This window comes from Ursus americanus, chromosome 21 (genome assembly GCF_024610735.1).
Source record: "Ursus americanus isolate L20-20 chromosome 21, mUrsAme1.1.p, whole genome shotgun sequence".
NCBI classification, from domain to species: Eukaryota; Metazoa; Chordata; class Mammalia; order Carnivora; family Ursidae; genus Ursus; species Ursus americanus.
Window position 1 is genome coordinate 57,897,238 of NC_142147.1, and position 14,199 is coordinate 57,911,436.

The 14,199-nt window shown below is 41.0% G+C and overlaps 1 protein-coding gene across 1 annotated transcript; it reads left to right on the top strand.

Moving 5' to 3' along the window:
• The first annotated feature begins 11,107 nt into the window (after nucleotides 1-11,107).
• ZSCAN4 (zinc finger and SCAN domain containing 4) lies at nucleotides 11,108-13,691 on the top strand. Its single transcript, XM_045773867.2, has 3 exons — nucleotides 11,108-11,579; nucleotides 12,117-12,282; nucleotides 12,372-13,691. Exons 1-3 carry the CDS (start codon nucleotides 11,184-11,186, stop codon nucleotides 13,112-13,114), a joined length of 1,305 nt encoding a protein of 434 aa, XP_045629823.2. The 5' UTR covers nucleotides 11,108-11,183; the 3' UTR covers nucleotides 13,115-13,691.
• Nucleotides 13,692-14,199: the final 508 nt, after the last annotated feature.

A 14,199-nucleotide genomic window follows, 5' to 3' on the forward strand; every position in this document is an offset into this window, starting at 1 on the left:
GCACCACATCTCCTGGATCCCAAAGCCATCTTGACGTTTCTGCTCTATACATCCTTCTGTGGTTCATCTGATGTTGCCCTCCCTGTAGCTGCCATTTCTGTTTAGGCCACACCCTCTCACATCTGGAATATTTATTTCAAATGGACACATAATTAATGAGAACTTCCAAGTACCTAGCTCTATATAAACCACTCCAGATACAGTATAGAAAAAAAAAATGTCTGTGAGTTGGTTAAATTCTATGGGGAGTGACAGATAATAAACAAGACAAGTAAGACGAATATAGTTGTCTGATGAAGATCATTTCTATGGAGAAAAATAAAGCAAAGAGGATGACTAAAGACTGCCTGGTGGGAGTGGGGCACTGAGATGTGAGGAAACACATCTAGTGCAGTCCCAGAGAGAAGTTGAGGAGCGCTGTGGGTCCCTTTCCCAGGAGCAAAGGGAAGGGGGAATAAAGACCCAAGGTGGGAGTGAGGCTGCTGATGGGAACTGTGGGAGCCTGTGAGGCTGTGGCAGAGGGGCCACTGAGGCAGACAGGCCACTGAAACCAGATCAATAGGGTCTCCAGGCCACTGTCAGGAAGCTGGTTTCACACTGTGTCTGTGACACTCAGGGTGTGGTCCGAGGGCACTGCCATTCTCCACACTTGCTCCTGTCTTTGGAGAAGAAATTACCTAAGCAAAGAGTAAGTGTATAAACTCGGAACAAGTTACAGACATTTTATGTCTGTTGAATCTGGTGACATAAAAGCCCTTGCACTTTGTATGCCTTTATTTTCTTGTTGGCTTTGCATTTCTGTTAATTCATTTTTTTTAAAAAAAGATTTTATTTATTTATTTATTCAACAGAGATAGAGACAGCCAGAGAGAGAGGGAACACAAGCAGGGGGAGTGGGAGAGGAAGAAGCAGGCTCATAGCGGAGGAGCCTGATGTGGGGCTCGATCCCATAAAGCCGGGATCACGCCCTGAGCCGAAGGCAGACGCTTAACTGCTCTGCCACCCAGGCGCCCCTGTTAATTCATTTTTATTGCATTTTGTGAAACCGTAAGTCTGTGACATTTTGGAGAATAGGGAGGTCCTTCGGCAAAGGTGGTTGGCACTCTGGCAGAGTGACTCTGGAAGCCATTGGGGAGCTTCTGCAGAGGAGGGACATGATCAGATGGTTATACAGAGTCCTTGTGACAGCTGCTTTGAGGATAGAAAACTGGCAGGAGGAGAGGAGGCCAGACAGGAGCCGACCCCACCAGTGAGGCATGGTGGGGGCTGCACAGTTGAAGGTGAAAGTGGCTTGATTCTGGATATGACTGGAAAGTAAAGGACAGACAGATGATGTTTGGATTGCCCCACAGGTCCCTTCCCTCAAAAAAGCCATTCCTTCTGCTTCCCCAACTCTCCCTCATCATGTACTCGGTGGTCATTTCCACTACAGTCAGGAAACAGAAATGTTGAGTTTCCCAAAATCTATTCCCTCCACTTCTTCCCAGTGAGTACAGGGCACCCCTTCCAGCCACATTTCAAACCAGGGATCTCTCACCATTGTAACTCCTCCATCTCTGACAGATGAGTTTCAGACATCATGCACTTTCTCAACATAAAATAAGAACCCATCTCTCCCTTCCCATTGAAATGATCTTAGTCTCAGCCCCTGTGGTCTTTTTTTCTGGACTAGGAACCCCTCCTGCAGGTCCAGGTCCCCTCCTCTGGTGGGTCAGATCACCCTCAGACTCACCAGCCTGGGACTGACACAGGAAGAGAGAACAGTAACCTTGTTCTCTGCCAAACTTGCCATCCACAAATCTCAGAAAATTTGAAAGTATTAGCAAGTTTGTGTGAGATTCACTTAAGACAAAACTTGGTGACAATTTATATGAGACTAATGTTAATCTTTGTACTCCCACTCTGTGAGTGTTGCTACATTTCACTGCAGAAATAGTGTGTTCCAGGACAGCTGCATGGCTCAGTCAGTTGTGTCTGCCTTCAGCTCAGGTCATGATCCCAGGGTCCTGGGATTGAGCCCCACATCAGGCTCTCTGCTTGGGGGGGAGAGTCTACTTCTCCTTCTGCTTCTCCCCCTGGTTCGTGCTCTCGCTCTCTCTCTCTCAAATAAATAAATTTTTTAAAGTTCTTTTAAATTTTTTTTCAAAAAAGAAATATTAGTGTGTTCAGAGAGGATAGTCCATATGGCAGAGGAGTAGGAGACTTTAGTTTTATCTGGTCCCCAGAATTCAGCTAGATGGCTATCAAATCATTCTGAACACATGGGAACTCAACCAGAGATCTAAGGAAAGAATAGCTGCAACTCTACAAATAGGAAAGTGACCACTTTCTGCAAGGTACGAGGTGCAGAGAAGTGAATCCGAGGTGATATATGGGAAGATAAACTGCGATTTATCATGCTAATGGACATCAAAAGAAAGCTGGAGTAGCAATCCTTATACCAGATAAATTAGATTTTAAACCAAAGACTATTATAAAAGATGAGGAAGGACACTATATCATAATTAAAGTGTCTATCCAACAGGAAGATCTAACAATTGTAAATATTTATGCCCCTAACATGGGAGAAGCCAATTATATAAACCAATTCATAACAAAATTAAAGAAACACATTGATAACAATACAATAATAGTAGGGGACTTTTAACACCCCACTCGCTGCAGTGGACAGATCATCTAAGCTGAAGATCAACAGGGAAACAATGGCTTTGAATGACACACTGGGCCAGATGGACTTCATAGATATAGTCAGAGCATTCCATCCTAAAGCAACAGAATACACATTCTTCTTCAGTGCACATGGAACATTCTCCAGAATAGATCACATACTGGGTCACAAATCAAGTCTCCACTGGTACCAAAATATAGGGATCATTCCCTGCATATTTTCAGACCACAATGCTTTGAAACTTGAACTCAGTCACAAGAGGAAATTTGGAAAGAACTCAAATACATGGAGGTTAAAGAGCATCCTACTAAAGAATGAATGGGTCAGCCAAGAAATTAAAGAATTCTAAAAATTCATGGAAACAAATGAAAATGGAAACATAACTGTTCAAAATCTTTGGGATGAAGCAAAGGCAGTCCTAAGAGGGAAGTATATAGCAATACAAGCCTTTCTCAAGAAACAGAAAAGGTCTCAAATACGCAACCTAATCTTACACCTAAAGGAGCTGGAGAAAGAACAGCATATAAAGCCAACCCCAACAGGAGAAGAGAATTAATAAAGATTAGAGCAGAAATCAATGAAATAGAAACCAAAAGAACAGTAGCACAGATCAATGAAACTAGGAGCTGGTTCTTTGAAAGAATTAATAAGATTGATAAACCCCTAGCCAGACTCATCAAAAAGAAAAGAGAAAAGACCCAAATAAATAAAATCATGAATGAAAGAGGAGAGATCACAACCAACACCAAAGAAATACAAACAATTATAAAAACATATTATGAGCAGCTATATGCCAACAAATTAGGCAATCTGGAAGGAACGATGCATTCCTAGAGATGTATAAACTACCAAAGCTGAAACAGGAAGAAATAGAAACCTGAACAGACCCATAACCAGCAAGGAAATTGAAGCAGTATAATAAAAAATCTCCCAATAAACAAGAGTCCAGGGCTGGATGGCTTCCCAGGGGAATTCTACCAAAATTTCAAGATTTAACACCTACTCTTCTGAAGTTGTTTCAAAAAAAAAAAAAAAAAAACAGGAATGGAAAGAAAACTTCCAAACTCTTTCTATGAGGCCAGGATTACTTTGAACCCCAAACCAGACAAAGACCCTACCAAAAAGGAGAATTACAGACCAATATCCCTGATGAACATCAATGCAAAAATTCTCACCAAAATACTAGCCAATAGGATCCAACAGTACATTAAAAGGGTTATTCTCCACAGCCAAGTTGGGATTTATTCCTGGGCTGCAAGCGTGGTTCAACAACTGCAAACCAATCAATGTGATACACTACATTAATAAAAGAAAGGATGAGAACCATACGGTCCTCTCAATACATGCAGAAAAAGCATTTGACAAAATACAGCAAGGACCCTTTCTTGATTAAACTCATTACAGTGTAGGGATAGAGGGAACATACCTCAATATCATAAAAGCCATATACGAAGAGCCCACAGTGAATATCATTCTCCATGGGGAAAAGCTCTCAGTTTTGCCTTAGGTTCCTAAGGTCAGGAACATGGCAGGGATGTCCCCACTCACCACTGCTGTTCAAAATAGTACTAGAAGTCCTAGCCTCAGCAATCAGACAACAAAAAGAAATAAAAGGCATCCAAGTCTGCAAAGAAGAAGTCAAACTCTCACTCTTTGCAGATGACATAATACTCTATGTGGAAAACCCAAAAGTCTCCAGTCCAAAATTGCTAGAATTCATACAGGAATCTAGCAAAGTGACGGGATATAAAATCAACAGACAGAAATTAGTTGCATTTTACACACTAACAATGAAACAGAAGAAAGAGAAATTAAGGAGTCGATCCCATTTACAAATGCACCCAAAACCGTAAGATACCTAGGAATAAACCTAACCAAAGAGGCAAAGGATCTGTACTCAGAAAACTATAGAACACTCATGAAAGAAATTGAGGAAGACACAAAGAGATGGGAAAACATTCCGTGCTCATGGATTGGAAGAACAAATATTGTTAAAATGTCTATGCTACCTAGAGCAATCTGTATATTCAATGTAATCCCTTTCAAAATATCATCAACTTTTTTCATAGAGCTGGAGCAAATACTCCTAAAATTTGTATGGAACCCGAAGAGACCCCGAATAGCCAAGGGAATGTTGAAAAAGAAAACCAAAGCTGGGGGCATCACATTGCCTGATTTCAAGCTGTACTACAAAGCTGTGATCACCAAGACAGCATGGTACTGGCACAAAAATAGACACATAGATCAATGGAACAGAATAGAGACCTCTATCTGGAAAATTAATATGACATCATATGTTAACTAATTGAATTTAAATAAAAAATCAAAAATTTAAAAAAAGAAATATTAGTGTGTTTGATTGTGATCAATTGCCCCAGCCCCAGGGATGGTTTGGGGTTTTTAAAGATTATTTATTTATTTACGTATTTGAGAGAGAAAGCAGGAGCAGGAGGAGGGGCAGAGGGACAAAGAGACTCCCCACTGAGCACGGGGGTTCTAGCTTGGGCCGGGGGGGTGGGGCACGGGCCTGAGGTAGGCAGGGGCTCCATCCCAGGACCCTGAGATCATGACCTGAGCCAAAGTCAGACACTTAACCAACTGGGATACCCAGGCGCCACTCCAGGTTGTTATGTAATAACACATTGGAGAGGCGGAGCTGGAGCCAGATGAAGATTCCATCAGGGATTTAATCAGTGAGCATTTTTATCCAATCACGTCTGTAAATGCATCATTGACCCCACACCCTATAAAAGGGAGGAGCCTTAGGAAGGCCTGTCAGATGAATCCAACTAGGAGAGTGAGTCACATAGCAGCTCAGCTTTCAGCCCAGGATTGCCTCCTTTGAAGTTCAATCTTCCTGAGGTGAGTTTCCAGGATGAAAGGAAAATTTCTGATTTTGTATGTGAGTGTGCACGCATGTGTATGCAGGCATAGCTCTGGGGAGAAAAGTCCTAAGTGCAAAGTTATGGGGGTCCCTCAAGTGTGGGGGATGATCTATTGTGCCAACTTTTCTGTAAAACCTGGCCTGGGGGCGCCTGGGTGGCTCAGTCGCTTAAGCGTCTGCTTTGGGCTCAGGTCATGATCCCAGGGTTCTGGGATGGAGTCCTGAGTTGGGCTCCTTGCTCAGCGGGAAGCCTGCTTCTCCCCCTCCCTCTCCCCCTCCCTCTCCCTCTCCCTCTGCCTGCCGTTCCCCCTGCTTGTGCTCCCTCTCTCTCTGTCAAATAAATAAGTAAAATCTTTTTTAAAAAAGCTTTAAAACAATAAAATAAAACCTGGCCTGATTGCAGGAGACTTCTTGTGAAAGTCTTTTTATATGGCTCTGTTATCTTGTGAATTTTATGTTTCTAGTAATTCACTTCTATTACATCTTGTGAACATGTTGGCTCACAGCAGATTAGGATGAGTGAGAAGGAGCTGAAATTTAAAGGTGAGGTGTCAGGTATTTAGCAGACTTTACTGAGTGCTTACCGTGTGCCAGCAAATGCTCCAATAGGCTTCATATGTATTAGCTCTTTTAGCTCCCATCGCAACTCTGGGTGCTGGGTGTCATCAGAGATCAGAGCCACCATGACATAGACAAGATAATGTGCCTGAGGTCACATAGCTCGTAAATGCCAGACTCCAGATTAAGAAGCCCAGCAGCCTGGGCTTTGTTTTATTTTGTTTTGAGATATAATTGACGTATAACATTATGTTAGAGGTGTACAACATATGATTTGATATTTTTTTTTAAAGATTTTATTTATTTATTCGACAGAGATAGAGACAGCCAGCGAGAGAGGGAACACAATCAGGGGGAGTGGGAGAGGAAGAAGCAGGCTCACAGTGGAGGAGCCTGACGTGGGGCTCGATCCCGTAACGCCGGGATCACGCCCTGAGCCGAAGGCAGACGCCCAACCGCTGTGCCACCCAGGCGCCCCATGATTTGATATTTGTATATATTGCAAAATGATCACTACAGTAAGTCTAGTTAACATCCATCATCTTACATAGTTTCAATTTTTTTCTTGTGATGAAAACTTTCTTCTTTTAAGATTTTATTTATTTATTTGAGAGAGAATGAGCGCGAGAGGGAGAGAGACCATGAACAGGGGGAGGGGCAGAGGGAGAAGCAGGTTCCCTGCTGAGCAGGGAGCCTGACTCGGGCCAATACTAGGACCCTGAGATCACGACCTGAGCTGAAGAAACGCTTCACTGACTGAGCCACCCAGCGGCCCCTGTGATGAGAACTTTTAACATGGCAGACAGGTTTTTAATTCCAGGGTCTTAGCCATAATAATGCTCCACAGCTGTGTCTTTGTGGGACTGAGTGCATGTCTACAAGTGTGAGGGTATGGCCCCTGTGTGCCTGGGGTAATCCAGAAAGAGATCTTGCAGGGAGGCCCAGACAAAGAAGAGGGCATAGATTTTACAGAAGAAAGGAGAGAAAGGGAGGGAGGCTGAGGTACCTGAATATAAAGAACTGGCCACAACACCTAAGGTGGGGCTGGAGAGGGTGAGACAGCCCTGGCAAGGCCTGCTAAGACCAGGAAGGACTTGGTATTTTCCTTGAGGGCTAGAGGGAGGCATAAAGGGAGTAAAGTGGAGTGTGACCTGAGCAGCTGAGGATTTTAGAAAGGTTGACTAGAAGCTTTGTGATAAATGGATTAGGAAAAGGCAAGAATGTGTTCAACTTTCTACTACAGGGTTTTCTCCAGAATCCATCACTGCTTCATTAACTGATGGGATCAGGGTGGCTAGTCCGATCAGAGCTTGACAACAAGCATGAAATGACATCGACTAACAGAAATTAATTAGGCCTTTGTGCCCATGTATTAATCCTACCACTCACATTTTTTCTGATTTTCGTGGCATGAAATTTGCTTTTTTAAATAAAGATTTTATTTATTTATTTGAGAGAGAGAGAGCATGAATGGCGGGGAGGGACAGACTCCTTGCTAAACTCGGCTCAATTTCAGGACTCCGGGATCATGACCTAAGCCAAAGGCAGATGCTTAACCAACTGAGCCATCCAGGAGCCCCTGAATTTTGCTTTACAAAAAACAAAAACAAAAACAGACAAAAAACAAATCTTCGAAATGTTAACTATATACAAAATGGGGGAAGGACACTAAAATAGATCAATAATATAGAAGTAGAATTAAATCTGTCATTCGTTCAACATCCCAGTGGTGTGCCTACAGTAGCCCAGGTAACGTGATGTGCAGTCAGAAATCAATATTGAGCAATGCAAACTCAATTTCATCTCTACTGGATCCTACACTCAGGTGGAAGAGAACAGGGATTAGAAATGAATCAACATAAAATTGTAACTTTGATAAAAGCAGTGAAGCAAGGACAAATGTTTTTCACAAGGAAGGGTGATTGTTGATAGGAAAAAAAAAACAGTGAAGGGAAAGTTTCCTAAGGAATGTATCATTGGACTGACACAGTGGGCATAGCTGGGGAGGGGGTCAATGGGTAGGGTGGGTGCATTGTACAAATGTTTGTGTCTGAGATAGGAGGTGTTTTGACACAGGGTGAGATCATTTGTATGGATTCCCATTTGTCTCTTCTATCTCATTCACTTTATTCTCAACTTTTTCTAATAGTTTGTTTTCTTACAATAACTGGTGGAACATATTTGTACCAGATCATTGCCCTCATTCAATTATATGTCCAATAATAATTTTAGATTTCATTTGCTATTTAAAATTGGACATCTTTATTGAAGTGTAATACTCATACAGAAAATGAAAACATGAAAGTAGATAGCTTGGTGGATTTTTATAGAGAAACACTTATGCATAACCACCTCCAAGATCAAGAGGTGAAATATTGCCAGCTGAAACTGGAAGTACAGCATCCCAGGAATTCTATTCCATTCTGGGATGGGGTCCTCCTATGGAACCCTCCATATGTGTACCTACCCCAGTATCTACTGTTGTTTCCCAAAGTACCCAAGATCCTAAATAATACTGATAATATCTGTATGCTTTTGAAGTAACATAAATGGGAATAAACAAAATGTATTTTTTTGTTTTCTGCATCATTTCATTCAACATTATGATTTATGGTTATTCAATGTTGCAGGAAGCAGTTCATTCACATTCATTGCTATCCAAAATGACTCTAAGAGTTAATGATAATCTATTCCATCTCTTGTTGGACCCTTAGGCTGTTTACGATGTGAGAATATGAATTATGATGTTATAAACACTCATATATGTCTTTGATATACATGAGTACATTTTTCTGTTGAATAAGTGCCCTGGAGTAACACTGATGAGTCACATCCTGATTACATAAATACAGGTTTAGTAGATACCAGTCAAAACATTTCCACAGTGAGTACTCACCAGTAGTGACAGAGTTATAGGTGTTCCGATCCGTGCCAACACTCAGTCTATTTGATTTTTGTCATTGTGGCAGGTAGTTCATAGCATGTTATGGTAGTTTTATTGTAAGATACCTGCTTTTGACAAGTACTTTTGACCATTTTTCTATAAATCAGTTTTCTGTTTCATTGATTTGAAAGAGTTTTTGCAAACATTCTGTGTTTTGCATATGTATTGAAAATATCTTTTCCTCTACTGTGCTGCATTTTTTAAATGAATAAATTACTTGATGAACACTACTTCTCATCTTAATGTAGTTCAGTATGTCAGTCTTTTCCTTGGAAAAGGAACTTACTTCTGAGTTCTTTCTGTATTGCATAAAAGATATCTTTTTCTAGTACAAGTTCTTAAATATATTCTTCCAGGTCTTCTAAAAGCTTTATTTTACATTTCCGAGATTTTTAAAACCCATCTAGAACTAATTTTTGTAAATAGGGTAGGATGGGGGTCAGAATGAATTTTCCCCTTTATGAATATTCAGTTGACCTAGCACTATTTATTGAAGAAAAAAAAAAAAAGCTTTCCTGTCAGCACATGCACTTCAGTGTCGTGTTCTACAGAAAGCAAGTGACAGCATAGATAACGATCTGTATCAGCATAACATTCTGTTCCGTTGCCTTATTTGTCTATCCTTGTGTCATGATCACAGTCTTAATGAATATAGTCCCATAATCAGTTTTGTTTTGTGATTATGTAAATCCTGAAATATTATTATTCTTCAGAATTGTCTTGGCTATTCTTAGCCTGTTTGTGTCTATGTAATTTTAGAATCAGCTGTCAATGTTCACACACACACCCACACACACACCACTTGCTGGATTTCCAATGGCATAGCATTGAATTTATACAGCAACTTAGGGATAATTGACGTTTTCCAATTGGAATTGAGTCTTGCAATCCACAAACATGGCTATCCTTTATACATATAATATTTATAATATTGTGTATTTCCGTAGAGGGCTTGCACATTTTCATTGGATTTTTTCTTAGATATTTGATGTTAATGGCAAAGTATACAATTGAATATTTTTTAAATTTAATTTTCAGCTGCTAGTAGCATAATACAATCCAGCTGATTTGGGTAAATTGGCCTTGTATCGGACATCTTGCAAAAATTCACCTTGTCTAATATTTGTAGAATGTTTGATACTTTCTTAGAAACAAAATCAGAACATGTATAAATAATGATATTTGATATATATTCTTGCTTTTTTTTACTGATTAAAGAGTAGTCCAATGTTGCATAGAATTGGCAGTGTCCATCCATCTCTCAATTTTAAGGAGAAAACATTTAAGGATAAGTTTGCTGTATTTTGTATACTTTATGACATCAAGAAAGTTCTCTTTATCCCTAGTTTACTAAATGTCTTTTGGTAATGAGCACTCACTTTCATTAAGCAGTTTTAAAGTACCCAAGGAGATGATTATATTGTGTTTTTCTAAACTCTATTTATGTGGTAATTGACTATTTAATTTTAACCCAACTTTTCATTTTGAAAGTAATCCCCAATTGGGGCACCTGGGTGGCTCAGTTGGCTAAGCATCTGCCTTCCACTCAAGTCATGATCCCAGGGTCCTGGATCAAGCCCCCATCGGGCTCCCAGGGAGCCTGCTTCTCCCTCCCCACTCACTGTGCTTGTGCTCTCTTTCTCTCAAATAAGTAAATTTTAAAAAATACTTAAAAAAAAGAAAGTAAACCCCACTTGTTTTGTGATTTATTATTCTCTTTATATGTCACTGGATTTGATTTGCAAATGTTTTGCTTTCCATTTCTACACCTACCATTTGTGAGAGATCCCAACCTGTAGTGTACCTTTCTTTAATGTACTTGTAAACTTTTGGTATCAGGGAGTTGCTGAACTCATTAACTAAAAGGGGAGCATTCCCACTTTTTTATGCTGTGGGAGAGTTTGTGTAAGATTAGCATTCTTTCTCAAATGTCTAGTAGAATTCATCCATGAACTTATCTGAAACTGAATTTTTTAAATTATGCCAGTGCTGTAATTAATTATATATCTCTTCTATTTCTAGCTTGCACCCTTTAGGTATTTATGAGCTGGTGAAATAGGCGTCCAGAGAAACAAATGAGTAGGAATTGAATATCTAAAGTTGAATGTCTCTGAGAATTCCTGTTAAGAATGGCTTCAGATCTCAGAATCTCATTTCAGGGAGAACCATCTAGGAATGATCCTGGGTCAGAAAACCTACAGCATAAACCCAGTCAAGGCCCAGCCGTTCAGGAAGAAGAGGAGACCTATGAGTTCCCGAGCACACAGCTCAGTTTATTACAAAACAGTAATAACTCATGTGCAAAGCAGGAACTGCAAAATCTCTATAAGTTATTTCACTCTTGGCTGCAACCAGAAAAACACAGCAAGGATGAAATTATTTCTCGTTTGGTCCTGGAACAGTTTATGATCAATGGCCACTGCAGTGACAGGTCCATGTTGAAAGAGAAATGGAATGCAAGTGGCAGAAACCTAGAGAAATTCATGGAAGATCTGACTGACGACAGCATGAAGCCACCTGGATTAGTGAGTAGAGGGTTTTAACTCCTGGGGTGAGGGTCAGAGGTGTGTAAGAATTAAGTATAGCCTGTTGGAGTTGCTTGGAAGTAGAGAAAGAAGGGTTATTGTAGACCCACTTACTTATTAGTTCTCACCAAAGAGACTCTTTACCATGCTAAGTAAGCAAAACCAAAGCAAATGTTTTAAAGGCATCTATTCAGTAGGACATATAAGAGCCAACGTATTAATTGATTTTAGTGAGATGGTAGGAGGGCTCACTAAGAAATTGACAATGGAGCAGAAACCTCCAGAATGGGGAGAAATGCCTTAACACAAGCTCGTTCTTCCCTCAAAAGGCATTAGTATTAGTCTTTACTCATTGAGAGTGACACACTAACTAGAAATTACAATGAACTTTAAGGCCAGCAGGGATAAGGACAGAATAGTGGGTGTGGTAGCATACAGTAGAAGGATCGTGGGAAAGCCTCACGAGAGCAGGTCTTCCACAGAGGCTTCTGTCACTCAACAGATCCATATACAATAGTGATGAGGCTTTGTTTACAGGTCCATGTCCACATGCAGGGACAGGAAGCCCTCTTTTCTGAGAATATGCCCTTAAAAGAAGTCATTGTCCATCTAACAAAACAGCTGTCAGTAGGATCCCCAACAGGAACAGATATGGAGATGCCCTCCTGGACTCCCCAAGATACTTCCCTGGAAACAGGACAAGGTGAGTGGGGTAAGCCGAGGTACCAGAGGGATGTTGTGTGTGGACTCCTCCTTGGGTACAACTTCACTGAGTCACTCCATCCCCCACAGGAGATAAAGAAAACGGTGACAACATTTATCACGTAAATGACAGTATTGCTAGTCAAGGCAATGAAATACCTTCCCTGCTCATTATCCGGGAAGAGGACTGGCCCAGGCCGGAAGAGGACAGTGTTTCTTTGAAGAATCCGCTCAGCTCCAGAAAAGCAGGTCTAGGCATGTCCGGGTCCCAGGAAAGGTCCCTGAAAGGACCCTCATATCAAGATGTCCTTGTGGAGGGGGGACCAGCGTTTCTCTCTCAGTCAATCCAGGTCACCCCTGAGCCTGTTCCTACCCACCAGAGAGCTGAGGGGAACTCCACACGTGGGGGACACCAAGAAAGATGCCGTGAAGCCCAAAACTCATACCGATGTGAAAAGTGTCCCAAGATCTTTAGGTATTTCTCTCAGCTAAAAGCCCATCAGAGAAGACACAATAACGAGAGGACATTTACTTGTGCTGAGTGTAACAGAGGCTTCTTCCAAGCATCAGACCTGCACGTGCATCAGAAGATTCATGCAGAAGAGAAGCCTTTCACGTGCAGCACGTGTGAAAAATCCTTCAGCCACAAAAGCAACCTTCTGGCACATGAGAGAATCCACACGGGAGAGAAGCCCTTTGAATGTTCCCTCTGCCATAGAAGCTACCGGCAGTCATCTACCTACCACCGCCACCTGAGGACTCACCAGAAAAGTGCCTTCAGAGGTGTCTCTTCCACACCAGAAGCTTCCTCGGGTGCAGCCCCACTGGAATGATATGTGAATATGTCTGTAAGTATGTATATTTCCATAGTACTTCCCAATTTAGAACATATAATTTCCTGATTATATTTTCCATTTATTGTCTTCACTAAAATGTAAGTTTAAGGAGGAATTTCGTAGTTTGTTCCCTAGAGTATCTTCGGGTGCCTAGAAAAGTGGCTGACAAATTTCATATAAACAATGAATATCTGTTGAACAGATATGTAATGTTGGTGCTTATTACTTAAAATCCAGGAATGTTCAACCCCAGAACACAAATAGTAGCTCGTGGTGGTCAAGTGATGCTTTCCTTCCTGCTCCCCTGTCCTCTGTCCACACACTTTATCTTTACTGGGCCACATGCACTTAAAAAGGTGGAGAGCAGAGGCAGAAACCCAGAAGTAGGCCTTAGCCTATAAAAGAAAACCTTTATATTCAAATGATATATTTCTGTAATTCACTGGAAATATTAATAGCTAAACTGTACCTAATATGATTGGTGACTGAAAGTTTCAGAATGCTATTCTATTGATAAATAAATGCCAAAAAAGTTCAAAAGCTTTCAATTAATTTCTTCTAGAGATGGCAGGTATGGGGGGATGAGGAGCTTATTTGCAGAACTAGTTTGAAAGGGTAGTTTGGAGGAAATGAAAAGATTCTGTGCACAGCTGAGGCAAAAGCATTTATGCTGGTTACTTGGAATACATTTGTGAGCTGGTTTCCACTAGGAAATTAGGGCTCAGTTACATTGAGAAACTAGAAGGTACCATGTGGAAATGGCTTGAATCATGGAAGGGGCTATTCTGTGTGTGTGTGGGGGGGGTAAATTGTGACATTTTTCTCACCGCATCCATAGTACAGAGGACTATGGGGCTGCAGATAACGCTTCACTGTGTGCAGAAGCCCATTTATCTGTCCTCTTTCCTGGGCTGTCTCCAGGTGTGTGCTATTGTGAATATTTTTGCACATACCTCTTGGTACGTGGAAAAGCTTTTGTTTGGAAAGACCTTTGTGAGGCGGATTGTGAAATAATAGAAAATATATATGTTTATCTCTGTCCCTAGTTCTAGGCACAGAGCTCCTAAAACCCTTGTAATTTC

What these genes read in the sequence shown, in the direction of transcription:
- ZSCAN4 (XM_045773867.2), top strand. Translation starts at nt 11,184, where the DNA reads ATGGCTTCAGATCTCAGAATCTCATTTCAGGGAGAACCATCTAGGAAT. An exon ending in GCATGAAGCCACCTGGATTA is followed by an intron (nt 11,580 to 12,116) that starts GTGAGTAGAGGG and finishes CTTTGTTTACAG; the next exon opens with GTCCATGTCCACATGCAGGG. An exon ending in TTCCCTGGAAACAGGACAAG is followed by an intron (nt 12,283 to 12,371) that starts GTGAGTGGGGTA and finishes CATCCCCCACAG; the next exon opens with GAGATAAAGAAAACGGTGAC.